Here is a 19,693-nt window from a genome sequence, read left to right as displayed (position 1 = left end):
ATGTGCTCAGAACTACTGTGCAAGTTAAATAGAACTACCTTTACTAAAACGACACATGGCAACACCAACATGGGCTTATATGGGAGATGTGACAGATCATATTACAACCAGAGCCTAAATGCTAATGTAATTTCACATGAACTGGGCTTAAAGAGATCCAAATCGACCATTCGCTGATACCCACTTCCGTTGTGTTTAAGAGGATGACAACCTCCCTCTTATTGTCTAAGTAATTCACCAAAATTGCCACTTACAGCCGCTCAGAGTCGTACGTTTCATCTCGGAGCTTCCTCTGGTCTTTGCTACTCATCCCATTCCGACTTCCTTCCGAAAACGCCACCACTTCATTAACCTTGCCAGGCGAGAGATAAGACAGGCATTGCATCAAAGCAGTCTGCCCACAGAGAGAACAGAGCCCAGTCTCTTCACTACACAGCAGCCTTCACACGCCCAAGCAGACACTACATAGACTCATGCGAAACTCACGAGCTTGTGTTCTAAACTGTCACTCAGAGGCTGTCTGAGAAACTAACTACCATATATCCGTTATGTTTTAAACAGTATTGAGTGAGAAGTGTGGTTTTTTGAAAGCAAGGTTAGCTTCCCACAATGCACTGTCCAGAACACATCCAGGAGTCTGAAGGGAACATATTGTACCATACTGTAGAGTACTCAGTTACACAGAAACACTGTCGATGTTGCATTGACCTCTGACCTTAGAGGCATGGACATGAAAGGAATGCTTGGTGGAAAATAACTATTACCAAAATAAAGTAATTGGCTCTGACAGCAATAATTACTGTAGCAACATATTACAAATATTTACTAAAATAATTTACAAGACTTCTATTTCTACTACACATTTGTTTTACTTAATCCCTCTGCCCACAATTTCTGAAAAAAAATAAAGGGTAGAAAATGATTTTCCTTTGGAGGAAACTGCAAATCCCTGTCTGGATTCTGTTAAAAGGCTTAAAATGTCACTAAATGCCAGGGCTGAGACTCCTGCTAACATGTAGGTCTTTAAGACAAGATGTTAAAGCGTTGAAAGTTACCTGAAATTGACGAGGTTAATATTCTTATCGCAAACTGAGGGGTTCTGTGAAAGTGGATATTGAAAAGAAAAGGTAGACGGCACCGTAACCCTTCATATTAGAGGGTATCAAACAGGACTTATGCAGTGTAAACAGCAATTACTCATTGAATTGTTTATCATAGTCTTTAGATACTGGAATACAACAGCATAATTCAAAGAAATGCAATATCTTCATATGGGGGTATTACTATTATAGTACACCAACCAAACTGTTCTTGCATAGCAGACTGGAATTCAACAATAAAATCACTTAATACATCCCTTTATGGAACTTCTGAAATGCCAAATATGTCCACAGATGCATCTCACTTATGATTAGCACACTTTCTGATATCAAAAGGACCAAAGGCCAAATTCTGTTCCTAGGTTTCTTTGGAGACCATCCTCTCTGGGTTCAGCCAAATGTGAATCGCAGGTAAAATACAGTGAAGTCCGTCATCCACGGAGCCAGCACATAGGCTGAGGAGAGTGAGACATTCTGGCATCTATTAAGACTTACGTTATGTATATTGTGTTGGGAGGGGAATTTTACTGATCCATAAAACCAGCAGGAAAAGGATAAGTGTGAGTTTTATAAGACCCTGTGGTAAAGCAACTGCATTGCAGAATCTCTGTTTAGTTAAAAGTTACTCTGGCGTTGAGCAGAAAGTCAGGCAGAATCCTGCATGCCCACTGATAACATGGTTGGATTAGGGACGTTTAAGGGAAGTGAAAATTATTCATTTGAGATGGATGAAAGCTGCACTTGTCAAGTCTACCAGTCATGTACTTTATATATTTAATTTCCACAAGCCAGCATGCATAAATTCTCCTCAATGCAAATTTCTACACTGAAATTGTGAGCATATTTACCTCGGCTCACTCAAAACGTTCTGGCACAAAAAAAGTATAGTCTCTAAAAAATGAATTCTCCATTGAAGTCAAACAGTGAACAAAACAATGATATTCAGATTGCTATATTGAGAAACTAATTTTACACGTACATTTACAATTTAATGACTACGCAAACAACTTTCATTTGAAAGTATGTTTTAAGATGAAATGAATGCGATGCGGTTTAGACCCTGGTTGTAGCACATCTAATGACAACTTTTAGCACATGCTCAACTGTGTAGTGTCTGTCAGTCCACTAAAAGGGTTGCAACTACGTATGATAAGTCATAAAGTCTTTCCCTTTCACTTAGTGTTGGTCTTACAGCCTAGCAACTCAGAACATTTCTGTCTCTGTACAAATATTATGATCTCTCTGATGAGAATTAAGTCTCCGGCCTGGATGGCCAATAAATTAGAGGCACGCTTCTCGTTTACTCATCAGAGCTAATGAGCCTGATAAAATTACCTCGAGGATCATAATTACAAGCTAGTGGCAGAGACTCTGGCACTCTGAATGAGTACAACGCACACACACACAGACACACAGATTTTACACAGAGGGGTTTTTAACACAGGTCCTCAAAAATACTTACTGGTGCAATGTAACTATAGCAATTATGGCTAAAATGATAAAATATAAATTACACTATAGATGGGTAGTGTACTTGATTGTAAAACATGCAATACAATGTTCTTCCATGCCATAATATCTCACGATCCTCCACATTGAGATTTACTGGTACGAATACCTGTCTGTAGAGTATAGCACAAATCCATATAAAAAATACATTTCAATTAATTGAATGTAAAACCCTGAAGTCAGTCAGTATAACATGTGTATTTTGTTAGAGCCAGTACAACACATTGCCACCCTTTCATAAAGATGAACCACTCCATCAGTAAAGACATATTTTGATGGACAGCGTGGACAAGGGCTCACCTCAGAGGATTTTGTTTCAGCACATTCACAGGACGAATTGTTTTACTTATGAATATTAATGTCCCTCTAATTTGAGGCCGTTGTTAATGCTTGTCGCTAGGAGCCTGGCAAATCAGGTCCCATTCCTGTTAAAACCATGTATTAGACACCCCCCTGACACTAAGCCCTCGCCTTTGATTCTTAATTGCAGAAGCGCAAGCATTTGCAGTAGATGGGGCGCAAAGCTTTAATTAACTCTATCACACGTATTCTGTCTTGACTGTCACCCACATCACGCATGGTGTACTGCACCAATACCATCCCCAGTTCCTCTCAGCTTGAAAGATGCCGTTCCAAGTTCATGATCACAATTTCATGCATCTTCAATTGGGGATATGTTGTTTATAAGTAGCTGCAAATATGTTGACGTGAACAAATTATCTTGATGCCTTCCCTAAAACCCACATTAAATGCAGAAAATTATGTAGCTCTGAACAATAACTTCTGAGTTTTGATACTTAAGTAGTGTCCCGGCATAGCTGGTCCAGAACCAACACACGTTGGATTGAGGACTGATCTGTACGGTAAAAATCAGGCTGTAACTTTGTGCTTCTATGAGATAGAACTCAAGGATCGGTTAAGATTTTTCATTAGGAACTGAACAGTCTCTCACATGTAAAGAAATCAATTCAACATACATCCCCTATAGTTGAAGGAACATGTTAATTGAAAATATAAAATATCATGGCCGATAATTGCTTAAAGGCCAACTTAAACTTAAAAAGTTAGATACGAGTGCTTTCAAAAGAAAGGATGTTCAAATTATTTATTGGACAGCAAACTCATTTCAATTAAAAATATAAATACACATTATGTACAGATTCATTTCACATTCCTTCCAATTTTTTAAAGTCACGAGACACTGGGACCTGTGCATACCTCACAAACAGCAGTTTCAAAGATGACGCCAAATGCCAACAATGTTTACTTAAAACAATGCTTCAGTAGATCATTCTATACTAATGTATGTTTAATTAAACCAGGTTTAAGATTAAAAGCTCAATACAACCACTAGTCTATAAGCCTTTTCCTGTGCATAAGCTACTGCTCTACGTAAGCTTTCACAATGTTATTGCATCAGCAGAGTTGGAACTTTTTGCAGCATTTATAAAATTAGCAAAGAAATTAACTGTCTGTACTGTGGCGAATTGGATTCAGGTTCCTGACTGGTTTCTATAAGGTAAAACCATGGTGCCACCTACAGCACGACAGGAGAAATACAGCCTTTAATTGTGGCAGTGTAGAACACGCTGCTCACCACTTCACTGGTCTAGACAGATTCCACTCAAAATGTTACGGTTTGTAATAACATACTTTTTGGAAGCATAATAAAATACATTGGTATTAAAATAGACATACTGGAGCTAAAAACATCACCCATAAAGGCACTCTTCTTTTGATACTAACTTCTTAAATCACAGTGATATGGATTCTACTTCACCATTATCCGGTGCAACAACACCAGTTACATCATTTTGCATTTGACTCATTCTAACAGTGACTCTTGAACACCTCTTCACAACAATCCCAAACTAGATGTGTGGGGGGGAAAAAGTTACAAAGTTAAGCAAACCATGAGCTAATAAATTGTGATCTTAGATATACACCACACCTTACAAGGGACAAAAACAGCACATTATGATCCGTCAAGTGTCATGAGACCCATCTCAAGAACAACTGAACACTAAATGAAGAGTGAAAGCCTGGAATCTTCTCAAACAAAAAGCACTTCTAAATAAACCTTTGCGACGAAACCCCAACTTGATCTGATAAGTTCCTGAAAAAAAGTTGGTCTTTGACCTTCAGATCTTTCAGGATGAGCAACAGACAATCTTGTTACTTATTAGCACAACTCCAATACCAGCATGAACACAAGTTGGTGTACACACGCACTTGAAAATATAAACCCTATTTAAATACAATCCAGACACATTGGGAAACGCATACACCCCCCAGAGCAGGGTAGAACAATCAAAACACGGCGACCTTTTTACTACTTTTTCGTCTGAACAGCATTTTGAAGGACTTCCTCTTGATTTTGGATTTTTTAAGTCCTGTCCACCAGAACAAAGAGAGAAAATGACATTAAGGAACATCCCAGGGTTTAAAGACAGGGGCATTTTAAAATACTCACCAAGAGTCTGCATCATTTCATTCAACTGCTGATCCTCTTCATCTTCCCTAAAATAGAGAAAATGTTTAGGTTTTTCAAGTTACACATCCAGCTTGACCTCAGTGACCGCTTGAGACCATTGCAGATATTGAAATGCTCTTCACATTAAAAAAATAAAAATGGTTCACAACTAGAGGTCGACCGACTGATTTTTCAACGCCGATACAGATTATTTGGAGGACCAAAAAAGCAGATACCGATTAATCGTCCGATTTTGTATTTATAGTAACAATTACAACAATACTGAATGAACACTTATTTTAACTTAATATAATACATCAATAAAATCAATTTAGCCTCAAGTAAATAATGAAATATGTTCCATTTGGTTTAAATAATGCAAAAACAAAGTGTTGGAGAAGTAAAAGTGCAATACGTGCTATATAAGAAAGCTAACGTTTCCGTTCCTTGCGCAGAACATATGAAAGCTGGTGGTTCCTTTTAACACGAGTCTTCAATATTCCCAGGTAAGAAGTTTTAGGTTGTAGTTATAGGGATTATAGGACTACTTCCCTCTATACCATTTGTATTTCATTAACCTTTGACTATTGGATGTTCTTATAGGCACTTTAGTATTGCCAGTGTAACAGTATAGCTTCCGTCCCTCTCCTCGCTCCTCCCTGGGCTCGAACCAGCAACACAACGACCACCATCGAAGCAGCGTTACCCATGCAGAGCAAGGGGAACAACCACTAGAAGGCTCAGAGCGAGTGATGTTTGAAACTCAATTAGCACGCGCTAACTAGTTACCCATTTCACTTCGGTTACACCAGCCTCATCTTGGGAGTTGATAGGCTTGAAGTCATAAACAGGGCAATGCTTGACGCACCACGAAGAGCTGCTGGCAAAACGTACGAAAGTGCTTTTTGAATTGATGTTTACGCACCTGCTTCTGCCTACCACCACTCAGTCAGATACTTTTATGCTCAGTCAGATTATATGCAACACAGGACACGCTAGATAATATCTAGTAATATCAACCATGTGTAGTTAACTAGTGATTATGATTGATTGTTTATTATAAGATAAGTTTAATGCTAGCTAGCAACTTACCTTGGCTTACTGCATTCGCATAACAGGCAGTCTCCTCGTGGAGTGCAACGAGAGAGAGAGGCAGGTTGTTATTGCGTTGGACTAGTTAACTAAGGTTGTAAGATTGGATCCCGAGCTGACAAGGTGAAAATCTGTCGTTCTGCCCCTAAACGAGGCAGTTAACCCACCGTTCCTAGGCAGTCATTGAAAATAAGAATGTGTTCTTAACTGACTTGCCTAGTAAAATAAAGGTATACAAAAATACTGATTTCCGATTGTTATGAAAACTTGAAATCGGACCTAATTAATCGGCCATTCCGATTAATCGGTCGACCTCCAGTCACAACTCGCATCAAATTGTGCAAGCAATAAAGTTGTGCTATTTCCCTACCTGAGCCTGTCTTCATCCAGTCCTTCTATAATGGCGTTTCTACCGTTCACAATCTCCATCAGCCTCTCCATCAGACTGCTCTCTCGCCGAAGCTCCTCTGTCGACTTCAGATGATCTGTGACACCAGAGATAAGAAGACCTATGTTAGACATAGGAGCACTACACTACAACATGGTAGCTGCTGATCTGTTAGGGGGATGTAAAGTGAACAGTTGAGGTGCTGTGTGAACATTGTGCCTCCTACCTGGTTTCTCCATCAGTCTGCGCAGCTCACCCTCCACCCCAGGCTGCTGCTCCTCCAGGTCTTGAGTCTTAGCTCTGACAAATGCAATAAGTGATTTTTAAGCCATTGTAAACCCAAAATAGTGCAGATAGATTTGGGTAACATTTAAACTTGACAAGTACTCACATGTACACAAGCTCCGACTCCCTCCTAATGCATGTCTGCTTCTTTTGGATCAGGTTGAACCAGTCAACCATCAGAGGGTCCATCAAAATGTCCCCCTTGCCCTCTGCAAAAGGCCAGTGAAGTTCATTGGCAATACATAAAATAACATCTATTTGTTCAGGACATATGAACAAAAAAAAAAATCAGTGTTCCAGTCCAACATGCACATTGAGCCTTTGTCAGTGCCTAAGGGCTGTGGGTATACAAACACACCAGCCACAACCAATAGTACAAACTGGGCTGAGAGAGAAGAGTGTCCCATTAACTCCCCCTGCCTCCTATCAGCAGGACAGACAGGTGCATGTAAGGGAGGGAGTAAAGCAGTGAACCAGATAATAATATTAATATAACTGTGCCCAGATGGTGACCTTGAGCAGAGCAATCAGGCCCCCTACTGCTCCTGCTCTGTTTGCAGCCACAGCCAGTCTCTGGGGCTGGTCAGATCTTCACCACCACCTCGCTATCGCTCAAGGGAGATGGATAGTATCAGAGAGGGAGAAGGTGCCCTCATGTGGGCAGTGCCTGCCTCTCGCCTCATTGGGCCGTAGAGGAGGGAAATGGAACCTGTTCGCCAGTCACACCTCTCCCCTCCAGGCTGTGTGGGTTTGGATTCCTGTGTAAAGTCCCAGGTGGGCTGCAGGGATAAAATGCTCACCATCAGAGCACAACTCAAAACTGAGAATAGTGGAGGGACTGGGCCATTTGAATTGAAGTACATTAATAAATATCTAATCATAAAGGCTGGTCTATTTGGAAGTTTACTTGGAAATAAACTTTGATAGAAGGGGAGAATCTCAATTGCACACTCTCCCCTTCTCAAAACCCATTGGAGAAGGTCAGAGGGGAGGGGCTTCTGGCTTTCTCATCCAACGGGTTGAGGAGAAGCAGGCAATTGAGATTCTCCCATGGTGTCCTTCAAAATCCTGTCATGACAAAAGACCCAGTTAAGGATGAAACATGGTCAGTCTTCTTTAACATAACTATGTGCAGAATCACTTGTCCTTTAAGTCCTTCAAAAGTCAGACCAGTCCCAAAACCAATAACCTAACTAAAATGGCAAAGCAAGAAAGTGTATGCAGAAGACCTCCCTCCCACTGGCAATCGCTATTAGTCAACATCAACAGAGGGCGGGACACTGGGAGTAAAGGGAAGTTCAATGGAAAGTACCTTCCTCACAGCTGCGAAGCCTCTTCTCCATCTCCACTCCCTTCCTCTCCAAGTCACCCAGGATGTCTTCAATATCACGCAGCTCCTTCACTATCTGGTCCATGGGGATATGATGGGACTTACATTGAACAAAACAAAGAAAAACCCCATGGTGTCAATTGCTAATCCTGCGTAATTATTTAACTGACATGAAAATGTTATAAGAATTTGACATTATCACATAGGATAGTTATTTCCTCTGATAAGCTCTAGTAACATGCCACTCTTTATGAATGAGACATAACTTACAGAGGGTGACCTCATTTCAGACTGGGAGGTGTTTGTGGGTGACAAATATTTTCCATTTTTGGTGCCTAAGAGGTAGATGAAAGAGGATTATTACATATTTAATGGCTGACAATCAAGACTTAACTTCAGAAAATAAACAAGATAGGACATGTAAAAAAAAAGAAGATGAAAACAATGGTTGAGACAATGTCTGGTAATAGAAAGTGAAGGCCCAGTCTAACCTGTGGAGCTCTGGCGAAGCTGTTTAGGAGATATAGGGGGAGAATTGCCATCCGTTGAGCCTAAAAAAACAAAATGTAACAGATTAATAAACTGCAATATATAGATTACAAATATATTGTGGCAATACAATCACTGAATGGATTTCTTGTCTTTACCCGATCCTGCAAAGCTGTGGTGAGGCTTATTTGGAGTGGGAACCCTGTGCCAGACAGGAACCAGGGGAGGAGTGGACAACAGAGGAGTAGAATAATTCCCATTTTTACTACCTAGAAGGTGAAGCGCAATATAATTTTAAATCCCAACAAGTCTTTGAAAATGTTTAGGGTATCAAATGATTGAGTAATCACTACTCTGCCAAATATAGAGGATAATAAAAAGCATGTACCCAAGTCTCCAGAGCCGCAATGGGGCTGCTTGGGAGACGGAGCTCTGTGAGACACCGGGCCAGGTGGAGGAGGGTTGAAGGCCGGTGGGGGAATCGGAGGAGAGGTAGAGCGGATGTTGACGACGATACTAGTAGCAAGAGACTTCAAGATGGCTTCAGGTTTGGGTTGCTCAACAATGATCGCTTGGTTTTCAGAGTCAGAGGTTCTGGAGAAAGAGGGTGCATGTAAGGAACAGGAAAATATTGGACTTTCCCCTGAAATCAACCATTTTGGATTGAACATACAGTAAGTACAAGAAGAACATTCAGCCTCACCTTATATTTAGAAATAATGGAGGTGAGAAAACAGTGGAGGGGGTCATCAGGGGGAATTCTGGGAAACTAGTTAGTGGTGCACTAGGGTTCATTTCAGCCATAGCACTCCTTGGGACTTGTGAGGATGGGGGAGGAGAGTGGCTGCAATTTGAGCCAGTCAGCCATAACAGAGCAGGGCGAGGCAGGATGAATCCGCAGGCTGGAGGTGTGGATACATGAGATGCCCAACTGGTTAGCTCTCCAGATCAGATATATAATTTAATCTCTCACCCGGGTGACAATACCTGCCTTCCCTTTGTGTGGATGTACAGGATTAGAAAGAAAGTGGTTAATAAATAGATAACTGATGAGCAGTCCAAACTTACTTCAGTCCTGGTCCATTTTTAACAGGCTTGAGCTTTGATCGCCAGTTAACAGGAGCCTCTGCACGGTCTGCATTTACTGCCAAAGAAATACATTTTGAAAGGAGACTATTATTCAAGCTCATTATCAAATTCTACAAATCAATTTAGTGTTAAAAAAATAAACATTAAAGAGGGCTAAACAAGCTGGGATGTCCAAATTAAAAAAGGTTGTTAGTGAAGACTGCTAATGCACTAGCAGCTCATCTTATTTTCATGCTCTTAAAATAGACTTTTGTTAAACTGTATGGAAATGCTGTTCGCGGCTACACCCTTGTTTTAACAAGGTAATCGAAAGCGTTCCAGCTTTTGAAGTTTCCCTTATGACCCATTGTAAAAACATGATCGTGATTAAAAAGTTCTGAAAATGAAGTGTAATTGAAAAAGCGTGCCTTTGATGGTGGAGGATACGGTTGTTGGTCTGGCTCTGGCTTTGTTGACGGCTTTGTGGCTTTGTTGTCCTGCTGTGCCTGGCCCACATTCAGCCTGCTTCCAGCTGGGGAGGTCATCTGAGCTTACCATATCTTCAAACCTGGGAAGCAATACTATCACCATTAGGTTTGGAAATGTACATGTAATATTAGCTGATATCCACAAAATTAGATGAACTTTGCACACTTGAAGACTAAAAGCCTGTAGGTAAACACGTAAGCCTTTTCTCACCTCCTTTCTGCTGGTCGGATAACAAAGTATCTGGTGTTATTGTTGTTGCAGTTCGCCTCAACTAGTTTCTTGGTAATGACGGCCCTGGCTCGGTTCTTCTCTTCCTCAGGACTCAGGGGCACACTTCGCAGTACGGAGGGCTTCTGGCTGCTGGAGGGGACCTCTGGGGTGGAGGAAGATGACTGGAAGAACCTCTGCCGTGCTGCCTGGGTTCTCTGGGCTGAGCTGGTCCAGGGTTGGGGAGCTGGGGTGGTGGTCTCCACGGGCTTCAAGACACCCTTGATGGGAGTCAAAGGCACAGAGGTGGGGCGGGACACAGACTGGACTCTGCTGGTGTCACTTTTGGATTCAACGTTGGCACTTGGGCATCCGGTCTGGATGACAAGCCCAGAGGGAGGCTTGTTGTAGTCATTCTTGGTGTTCTGGTGGTCATTACAGATGAAGCAACCTGGCTCCTTCCCTGGTTTATAGGCCCCAGCCAGGAGGACGTTGGAGCATTCACTGCACCTGGTGAAAGGTGCAACAAAAGGTATCAACATGTTTTAACCATAATGATGGAGCTGCTGTCTGTTTAAAGCGGACATTTACTTGAAGCAGCTCCTGTGATAAAGCTTCCCATCGATGAAGTGCCGTTGGACCAGATGAACGTGGCATTTGCACACAACACATTTACTGCTGAGAGCGCCCGTCTTATTGGAGCTCTCCACCAATACATCAGTCTTCTGTGGAGGGGAGAGAGAACAAATACCGGTAAGCGTTTGTCATGTACTCATGTAAAAACTTTTTTTTTTTTTAAAGTCTGTCAACTGCGTTTATTTTCTACAAAAATATGTCATGTTCATATAAATATTTACACAAGATTCAACAGCTGAGACATACTGAACAAGTTCCATAGACATGTGACTAACAGAAATTAAATGTGTCCCTGAACAAAGGGGGGGTGGGTCAAAAGTAACAGTCAGTATCTGGTGTGGCAACCAGCTGCATTAAGTACTGCAGTGCATCTCCACATGGACTGCACCAGCTTTATCACTTCTTGCTGTGAGATGTTACCCCACTCTTCCACCAAGGCACCTGCAAGTTCACAGACATTTCTGGGGGGGGGGGGCTAGCCCTCACCCTCCGATCCAACAGATCTCAGACAAGGTCCGGGCTCTTTTGCTGGCCATGGCAGAACACTGCCATTCCTGTATTGCAGGAAATCACACACAAAACAAGCCATATGGCTGGTGGCATTGTCATGCTGGAGGGTCATGTCAAAATGAGCCTGCAGGAAGGGTACCACATGAGGTAGGTGGAGGCCTTCCCTGTAACTAATGCACAGCGTTGAGATATGCCTGCAATGACAACAAGCTCAGTCCTATGATGCTGTGACACACCGTCCAAGACCATGAAGGACCTTCCACCAAATCACTCCCACTTCAGAGTACAGGCCTTGGTGTAACACTCATTCCTTCAACGATAAACTCAAACCCAACCATCACCCCTGGTGAGACAAAACAGTCAGTGAAGAGCACTTTTTGCCAGTCCGGTCTGGTCCAGCGACGGTGGTTTGTGCCCATAGGCAACGTTGTTGACGGTGATGTCTGGTGAGTACCTGCCTTACAACAGGTCTACAAACCGGACAGTCTGAGCACTGATGGAGGGATTGTGCATTTCTGGTGTAACTTGGGCAGTTGTTGCCATCCTGTACCTGTCCCGCGGGTGTGATGTTCGTATGTACCGATATTGTTACGTGGTCTGCCACTGCGAGGACAATCAGCTTTCCGTCCTGTCTCCCTGTAGCTCTGTCTTAGACGTCTCACAGTACGGACAATGCAATTTATTGCCCTGGCCACATCTGCAGTCCTCATGAGTCCTTGCAGCATGCCTAAGGCACGTTCACGCAGATGAGCAGGGACGCTGGGCATCTTTCTTTTGGTGTTTTTCCAGAGTCAATAGAAAGGCCTCTTTAGTGTCCTAAGTTTTCATAACTGTGACCTTAATTGTCTACCATCTGTAAGCTGTTAGTGTCTGTATGACCGTTCCACAGGTGCATGTTGATTAATTGTTTATGATTAATTGAACGAGCATGGGAAACAGTGTTTAAACCCTTTACAATGAAGATATCTTTGAAAGACAGGGTCGTTTCTTTTTTTTGCTGAGTTTAGATACATTACATGACCAAAGGTATGTGGACACCTGCTCATCAAACATCTCATTCCAAAATCAAGGGCATTCATTTGGAGTTGGTCCCCCCTTTACTGCTATAACAGCCTCCACTCTTCTGGGAAGGCTTTCCAATACATGTTGGAACACTGCTGCAGGAACTTGGTTCCATTCAGCCACAACAGCATTAGTGAGTTTGGACACTGATGTTGGGCAATGAGGCCTGGCTCGCAGTTGGCAGGCCAATTCATTCCAAAGGTGTTAGATGGAGTTAAGGTCAGGGGTCTGTGTCAACAAAACAAAGGAGATGATCATGGACTTCAGAAAACAGCAGACAGAGCATTCCCCTATCCACATCGACAGGACAGCAGTGGAGAAGGTGGAAAGCTTTAAGTTCCTCTGCGTACACATCACGGACAAACTTAAATGGTCCACCCACACAGATAGCGTGGTGAAGAAGGCGCAACAAGCGCCTCTTCAACCTCAGAAGGCTGAAGAAATTTGGCTTGTCATTCAAACCTTTATAGATGCACAATTGAGAGAATCCTGTCGGGCTGTATCACCGCCTGGAACAGCAACTGCACCACCCACAACCGTAAGGCTCTCCAGAGGGTAGTGAGGTCTGCACAGCCCATCACCGGGGGCAAACTACCTGCCCTCCAGGACACCTACACCACCCGATGTCACAGGAAGGCCATAAAGATCAAGGACAACAACCACCCGAGCCACTGTCTGTTCTCACCCCGCTATCATGCAGAAGGCGAGATCAGTACAGGTGCATCAAAGAGGGGACCGAGAGACTAAAAAACAGCTTCCAGCTCAAGGCCATCAGACTGGCTAACAGCCATCACTAACATTGAGTTGCTGCTGCCAACATACGGACTCAAATCTCTTTAATAACTAAAAATTGGATGTAATAAATGTATCACTAGTCACTTTAAACAATGCCACTTTACATACCCTACATTAAACATCTCATATGTATATACTGTACCATCTACTGCATCTTACCTATGCCATTCGGCCATCCATGTATTTATATGTACATATTCTTATTCATTCCCTTACACTTGTGTGTATATAAGGTAGTGGTTGTGAAATTGTTAGATTACTTGTTAGATTACTTGTTAGAGATTACTGCATGGTCAGAACTAGAAGCATTTCACTACGCTCGCATTAACATCTGCTAACCATGTGTATGTGACCAATAACATTTTTGATTTGATTTTGATTCGTCACTCCAGAGAAAGCATTTCCACTGCTCCAGAGGCGGCGAGCATTACACCACTCGAGCCAACGCTTGGCATTGCGATCTTAAGCTTGTGGCCGCTCAGCCATGTAAACCCATTTCATGAAGCTCCTGACAAACAGTTATTGTGCTGATGTCGCTTCCAGAGGCAGTTTAGAACTCGGTCGTGAGCGTTGCAACAGAGGACAGATGATTTTTACACACTTACAGCACTCAGCGGTCCCATTCTGTAAGCTTGTGTGGCTGACCACATCGCAGCTGAGCCGTTGTTGCTCCTTGACATTTCCACTTCATAATAACAGCACTTACAGTTGACTGGGGCAGCTCTAGCAGAGCAGACAATTTATGACTTGACGTGTTGGAAAGGTGGCAGCCTATGACTGTGCCACATTGAAAGTCACTGAGATCTGCAAGGCCATTCCACTGCCAATGTTTGTCTACAGAGATTGCATGGCTGTGTGCTTGAATTGATACACTTGTCAGCAATGGGTGTGGCTGAAATGGCCAAATCCACTAATTTGAAGGGGTGTCCACATACTTTTGTACATATAGCGTACATTCAGTAGTTCACCAAAATGTATACCTGTCAAACATCTGATAAAAAGTTTTATTTTATTTTAAAGACATTAGAGACATGTGTACTCCTCTAACCTGAACAGTAGCTCTGGTTGCTTTGGGGGAGGTTTTCACCATGAGAGAAGAAGGAGGTGGACGATTCTCTATGGCCATTTTATACACCATGTTTTTGGCCACCACTGGGAAATTCTTCTTTCCACATGGCTCCTCCTTGGAGCCCTCTGCTGGTCTTTTCACAGCACCCACCCCTCCAACTGGAAAAAACGACATTGGCCATCAGAAATCAGAGGGTTGAGCCACAATACTCTAGTCTACGATACATGAACCAATAGCTCAGTAGAGATGCTTTGTGCATGTGAAACAGTTTAGATATCCAAATAGTTTGGATATACAACATCTTATAAACCAATAACTATAAACAATTTGAAAAAAACAAAAAACATTAGCCAAGTTTTAAATTTACTGATTGTAAGAATAAGTACAGTACACTAAACAGGTTTGAAGCAACGTTTTCACCCAAATTAACACGACATGACACCTGTGTACTTTACACAATCACGTTAAGTAACACCTCACCAGGAAAGGAAATACTTATAGTGCAACATATAGGCTAGTGCTCCAATGTAACAAAGCTGCCTCAAGTCAGACAGTCTTACTAGGGTTGCGTCCGTGGAAGTAGTTGTAGTACTGGGAGACGTAGGTGAGGACGCTCAGTCGGTCTGGGATCCTCAGGGCCACCATGTCCTCTGCATCCAGCAGAGCAGCGATCCCCAGCTTGTCCTCTGCAACCCGGAAAGCCTGAATTTAAAATAAAACACTTGTTTTAATAACCAACCATAAAGCCATAGAGAGCCAAAAATTAGAGGCGTCAGGTGTATTGGAGTACCCCCTAGTAGGCAGAACACATTACGGTTTGTAAAAATGTACAACATTTGCTTTGTAAATGTTTTAAAAAAGCTGAGGTAGTAAGGAGAAATCATACGTAATTTGATTAACACTTTCCCAATGTTCTGGAGGGTTTCTTAATATACAAAGCAGCTACTTAATTTAACTGTAAACAAGCCAGACAAAACGGTCTCTTCAGAAATAGAAAATCGTAAAGTCCAGCCAGCAGCTGTTTGTGGCCCCATGCTAGGAAGGTCTGGACAGGGGGTGAATAATGAATAGCACATTTCCTGTGCACACTCAGCCCTGGGAAGGAGGGAGAACGGGGCATTGTTCAGGATCAACCTGGACGTGCTCATTAAAATGTTAAAGTACAGCCTTGCAGAACGGCATATCCGTTCATGTTGGAGGAGGAGAAAGGCCAAACAACTTCTACATTTGAGATTCTCTGTATAATAGTAACGGAATTGGCCATTGTTGCGTTACCGTAACGAAACAGATTCTGGACAAGACAAGTGCATATTTGTAGTCTGCAGTGACAGATATACACACCACAGAGAGAAACCTGAGACACACATGAAGGACTGGGACCTCCTTGTCATGAAATACAGAGGATTACTATCAATGTGTATAGGACTACCTCAGACTAAAAATAAATAGCTACACAAAAATGGGTGTTTGGACTCCACCATGGGGGAATTCCTTCCTAGCTGGTTGGTCAAATAGACTAGCGTTACTAAAACAGAGAATTTTTTATTTTTTTAAATACACTGGTTTAAAACACGTCCTTCTTATGCAACATCCCAAGCACTGTTGTCTCACCATACTGTCTAACATTTGTAAATGGACCTTTTTCATGCGGATCGAGTAGCCCACGGCTAACAGTAAGCCTCATTCATAATGAATAACCCAGGGAGTCTCTTCTGGTACTCAGGTTCTTAACAGACGCTGTGGGGGATCGGCACGACTAGCAGCTAGTGTTTTGCAACAGATCCTGGAGTGCATAGAACACTATGAGGTCTGTAATCCTCAAAAACTGAGGAAACCAGCACAGAGAGAATTACTAAATTATGGACAAGTCGCAGCTGCTTGACTCATTCTTATCCCAACACACTTCCTGGTGTGAAGGAAATAAGGGGAGGGGAGGGAGACGACAAAAGAGTTGGTCAAATAATTCCAAAAAGAGTAAGCTGGCATTGGTCAAAGTATCAATATAAATTAGTGTAACTAGCCAGTCACTACCAAGTGAATTGTTTACACAGTGTAAGACTTACTTGACACACTCCATTCAACTCGCAGATGACATTCTCCTCACAATATAACAGCAACATGGGACAGACCTTGCATAGCACCCCTAGCAGAGATGGTTTCCCAAACTACAGTTGGTATTTGAATAACCTTGCCTGGGACATGAAATCCTAGGAATACATTTTGTCCAGTTTTCAACTGGGAAAGACGTTCTGCATTTGGCCACTGCGTTTACATACTATGCATGCTACAAGCTATGCATGCTACAAGCAATAAGTCACATTTATGGTGAGCCATCATTCTTTTCACGAGTTGCATTTAACATCACCCTTCAGAGCAAAACTTGTTTGCCCCAGTTCAAGAGACAGACCTCTGAGCTATATATCAAAATAACCATGAATTGACTTGTGCACAATTCCAGTCCTTTGGAGACTTCGCTAATAAATAAAAAAATAGGCCTGAATGTTACAAAGGACTTGATACATTTCTAACAATGCAATCCCCTCAAACACAAACCAACTGACTTCCTGATAAGATGGTCAAACGGTTCAGTATGGTCATGTCAATGTACAACCTTTAACTGTGATTATGTTACATGCATAAATAGACAGTAAATCTTACCAAGTTGTTGTTGTCAAAAATATCCTCTTTATTCAAGGAGTCGTAGTCTCTGAATATAGAACACAGGGAAATGAATAATTCACATTGTGGAGGTTGATCAATGGTTCAAGGAAAATAAACCAGGTTTCTGGGATACATCCAAAATAATATTCTAGTCCACTAGTACAGCAAGAAATCTTGTGGGAATGGTTATGCTGTGAGGTTTCTTTCTGTTTGCCTAGATAAATATAGGTTAGATAAAAGTAAAAAATAAATCAACCAAATTTTGTCAATCCTTTGGCTAAAAGGACGCCGGAGAGGGGGGATTCCCGCCACCATTGTTTGACAGGAAGCCACTGGGAACACTTAAAAATAAATAGAACATGATCACAAATATCACTTTATTTCTATTTTATGTAGTGTTCGATGGATTACATTAGGCCTAACGTTACATGACAACATTACTTTAAAAAAATATATATATATTATTTGAAGCTATAGCCTAAGCTACAAAATGTGTTTGCAAAGTAGAAGACAAAATGACAAAAAAACATTAACTGTTTGGTTATGATAAGGTACGTCGACAGTAGGCCAAGGTTTCCCAAACTCGGTAACATTGCACGTTCTGGTTTTCGCCCTAACATTACACAGCTGATTCAAATCACGTAATCAAGCTTTGATCATCGGAATCAGCTGTGTGCTGTTATGGCAACAAACCAAAAAAGTGCACGGAGTTTGGGAAACGCCGAGGTCGGTTATTCATAATATGATTCAAAATATTACAAGTTAACTGTAACGTTAAAGCTAACAGCAAATACCCATCGAAATGTTTGGACCTATTGATTGTTTCCAGCTGGTAATGATTTGTTGCACCTGATGAACATCAATTGTTCACCCAAATCTATATTTTAAGTCATTATAATGCTTACATTAGGTCCGGTCTGTATTTATGGATAAGCGCACAGAACGCCAACCCGTCCCTAAAAGAAGTTGTCATGTTGATGATAGCCACATCTCGGTACCCATTGCACTGAAGTTTGCACCACTGTTGAAGCGCCTTGATGGCAGCCATCCTTCCCGGAGCGCGTCCTGTCAAATAAATGACGTCCGAAAAAAATATATACCAAAGAGAAGTATACAACCAGTGGGTGTTATGTCTTATTTCAGGTGATGTGCATGTAGTAGAAAGCAAGATACCGATTACCAAGAAAGAAAAGCCAGTTCAAACTGTTCAATCATCAGCTGATGCTCGCGACTGATACGCTACCATTGCATACCTCAAGAAAAAGTATATTGGCGTGACGCAAGGGGGCGAGGCTCTGGTTCAGTAGCCTAGTTAACGCTGTTAATTACCATTTTACTCCGTGACATAATTGCACTTTTTAATAATCATAGTGTGGCAATTAATCGGCCATTTTTAGTGTCTGTCCGGTTATTAAATATTCATTTGCATTATGTCCTGAATAGTCTATTTCAGAGAGGTAATAATTGGCATAAAAGTATATAATATATATATATATATATATATATAAAATCAATGTTTACACTATTGTTGAAGTCTGTGTGGTTTTAATATCAATAGTTATCATGGACAAAATAGGCTATAGGCCTACATTAACGCACTAATGAGCAGACGTTAGTGTTGAAGCCTTAATGAGCAACCCAATTAGGCTATGAATACAAAGGATTCGGCTGAGCCCTTGTTTGCTCATTTGCATATGGGTTATTTGCATATGGGGCATTTTCATTCGAAAAACCAATGATACATATTTTAAGTTACAAGTTGCAAACTCAGAAGAGGCTTAAGGTCTCCATTAAACGAATTAATCCAGACCCACTGACCCATTTTGGGTCACCAATGGTGGTTTCAAATTTGACCCAAATGAGATGGGCCCAAATGAATCCAGAACAACTTGAGTGTGTCTGAAATTTGAGTAACATAGGAGAAACTGACCCACCAAGAACTCGACAACCTCAACTAGATGCATAGCCTACAAAGAGATTAGATGGACATTGATATATCTACACACAGCAACAAAAAATAAAAAAACATTTACTTGGTGTAAATAATACAAGTAGCCTAATACAAAGTAGGAACAACATACCAATAAACTAAAACAAAATACATTGGGAAAAACTTGTGTAGTAACACTGCAATTACACTAACCTTTTATTAACATGTTTTTATATATGTTAATTGTTTTAACATAATAGCAAAATATGTGTTACCAGACCTTGAAATCTACAGAATATAAAGATATGGATAGTTGAATTATTACTGAAGCAAATGCACACTGGCAATAAATATGCTGCTGACAATGAATATACAATAATGATTGAATAAAGGAAGGACAGTTATGATAATACCTATGGGGTTTTCTCGTTTGGGCAAAAGAACGTCCTCCGTCCTCTCTCCTCCATGACCAGGAAACCGATAAGTGGTCAAGAGTGTGTCAAGTCATTAGTAGGCAAACGAGTGTGTCCTCCCCTTCTCGATAGCCAATTTTCATCAAGGATATTCATGTGTATCCTACCGCGGAAGTTTTGAAATCTT

The 19,693-nt window shown here is 41.5% G+C and overlaps 1 protein-coding gene across 1 annotated transcript; it reads right to left on the bottom strand.

Annotated features, from left to right (window-relative positions):
• Nucleotides 1-3,699: 3,699 nt before the first annotated feature.
• micall2a (mical-like 2a) lies at nt 3,700-18,408 on the bottom strand. Its single transcript, XM_035770487.2, has 18 exons — nt 18,069-18,408; nt 17,161-17,209; nt 15,063-15,204; nt 14,482-14,660; nt 11,022-11,155; nt 10,434-10,940; nt 10,163-10,302; nt 9,370-9,568; nt 9,055-9,260; nt 8,825-8,935; nt 8,669-8,728; nt 8,448-8,512; nt 8,160-8,277; nt 6,954-7,056; nt 6,789-6,862; nt 6,545-6,659; nt 5,083-5,129; nt 3,700-5,002 (listed from the first exon to the last, which is right to left on the bottom strand). Exons 1-18 carry the CDS (start codon nt 18,209-18,211, stop codon nt 4,920-4,922), a joined length of 2,475 nt encoding a protein of 824 aa, XP_035626380.1. The 5' UTR covers nt 18,212-18,408; the 3' UTR covers nt 3,700-4,919.
• Between the last annotated feature and the right edge of the window lie 1,285 nt (nt 18,409-19,693).

This window comes from Oncorhynchus keta, chromosome 32 (assembly GCF_023373465.1).
Source record: "Oncorhynchus keta strain PuntledgeMale-10-30-2019 chromosome 32, Oket_V2, whole genome shotgun sequence".
NCBI lineage: Eukaryota > Metazoa > Chordata > Actinopteri > Salmoniformes > Salmonidae > Oncorhynchus > Oncorhynchus keta.
The sequence above is the reverse complement of the archived record's forward strand: the minus strand, read 5'-3'. Positions and strand labels throughout refer to the sequence as shown.

Bases quoted from the DNA above. Each gene is read 5' to 3' on its own strand.
- micall2a (XM_035770487.2), bottom strand. From the start codon at position 18,211: ATGGCTGCCATCAAGGCGCTTCAACAGTGGTGCAAACTTCAGTGCAAT. The intron at 17,210-18,068 runs GTAAGCATTATA...TTCTATATTCAG, and splicing joins AAATACAGACCGGACCTAAT to AGACTACGACTCCTTGAATA. The intron at 8,936-9,054 runs GTACATGCTTTT...TTCACCTTCTAG, and splicing joins TTGCGGCTCTGGAGACTTGG to GTAGTAAAAATGGGAATTAT.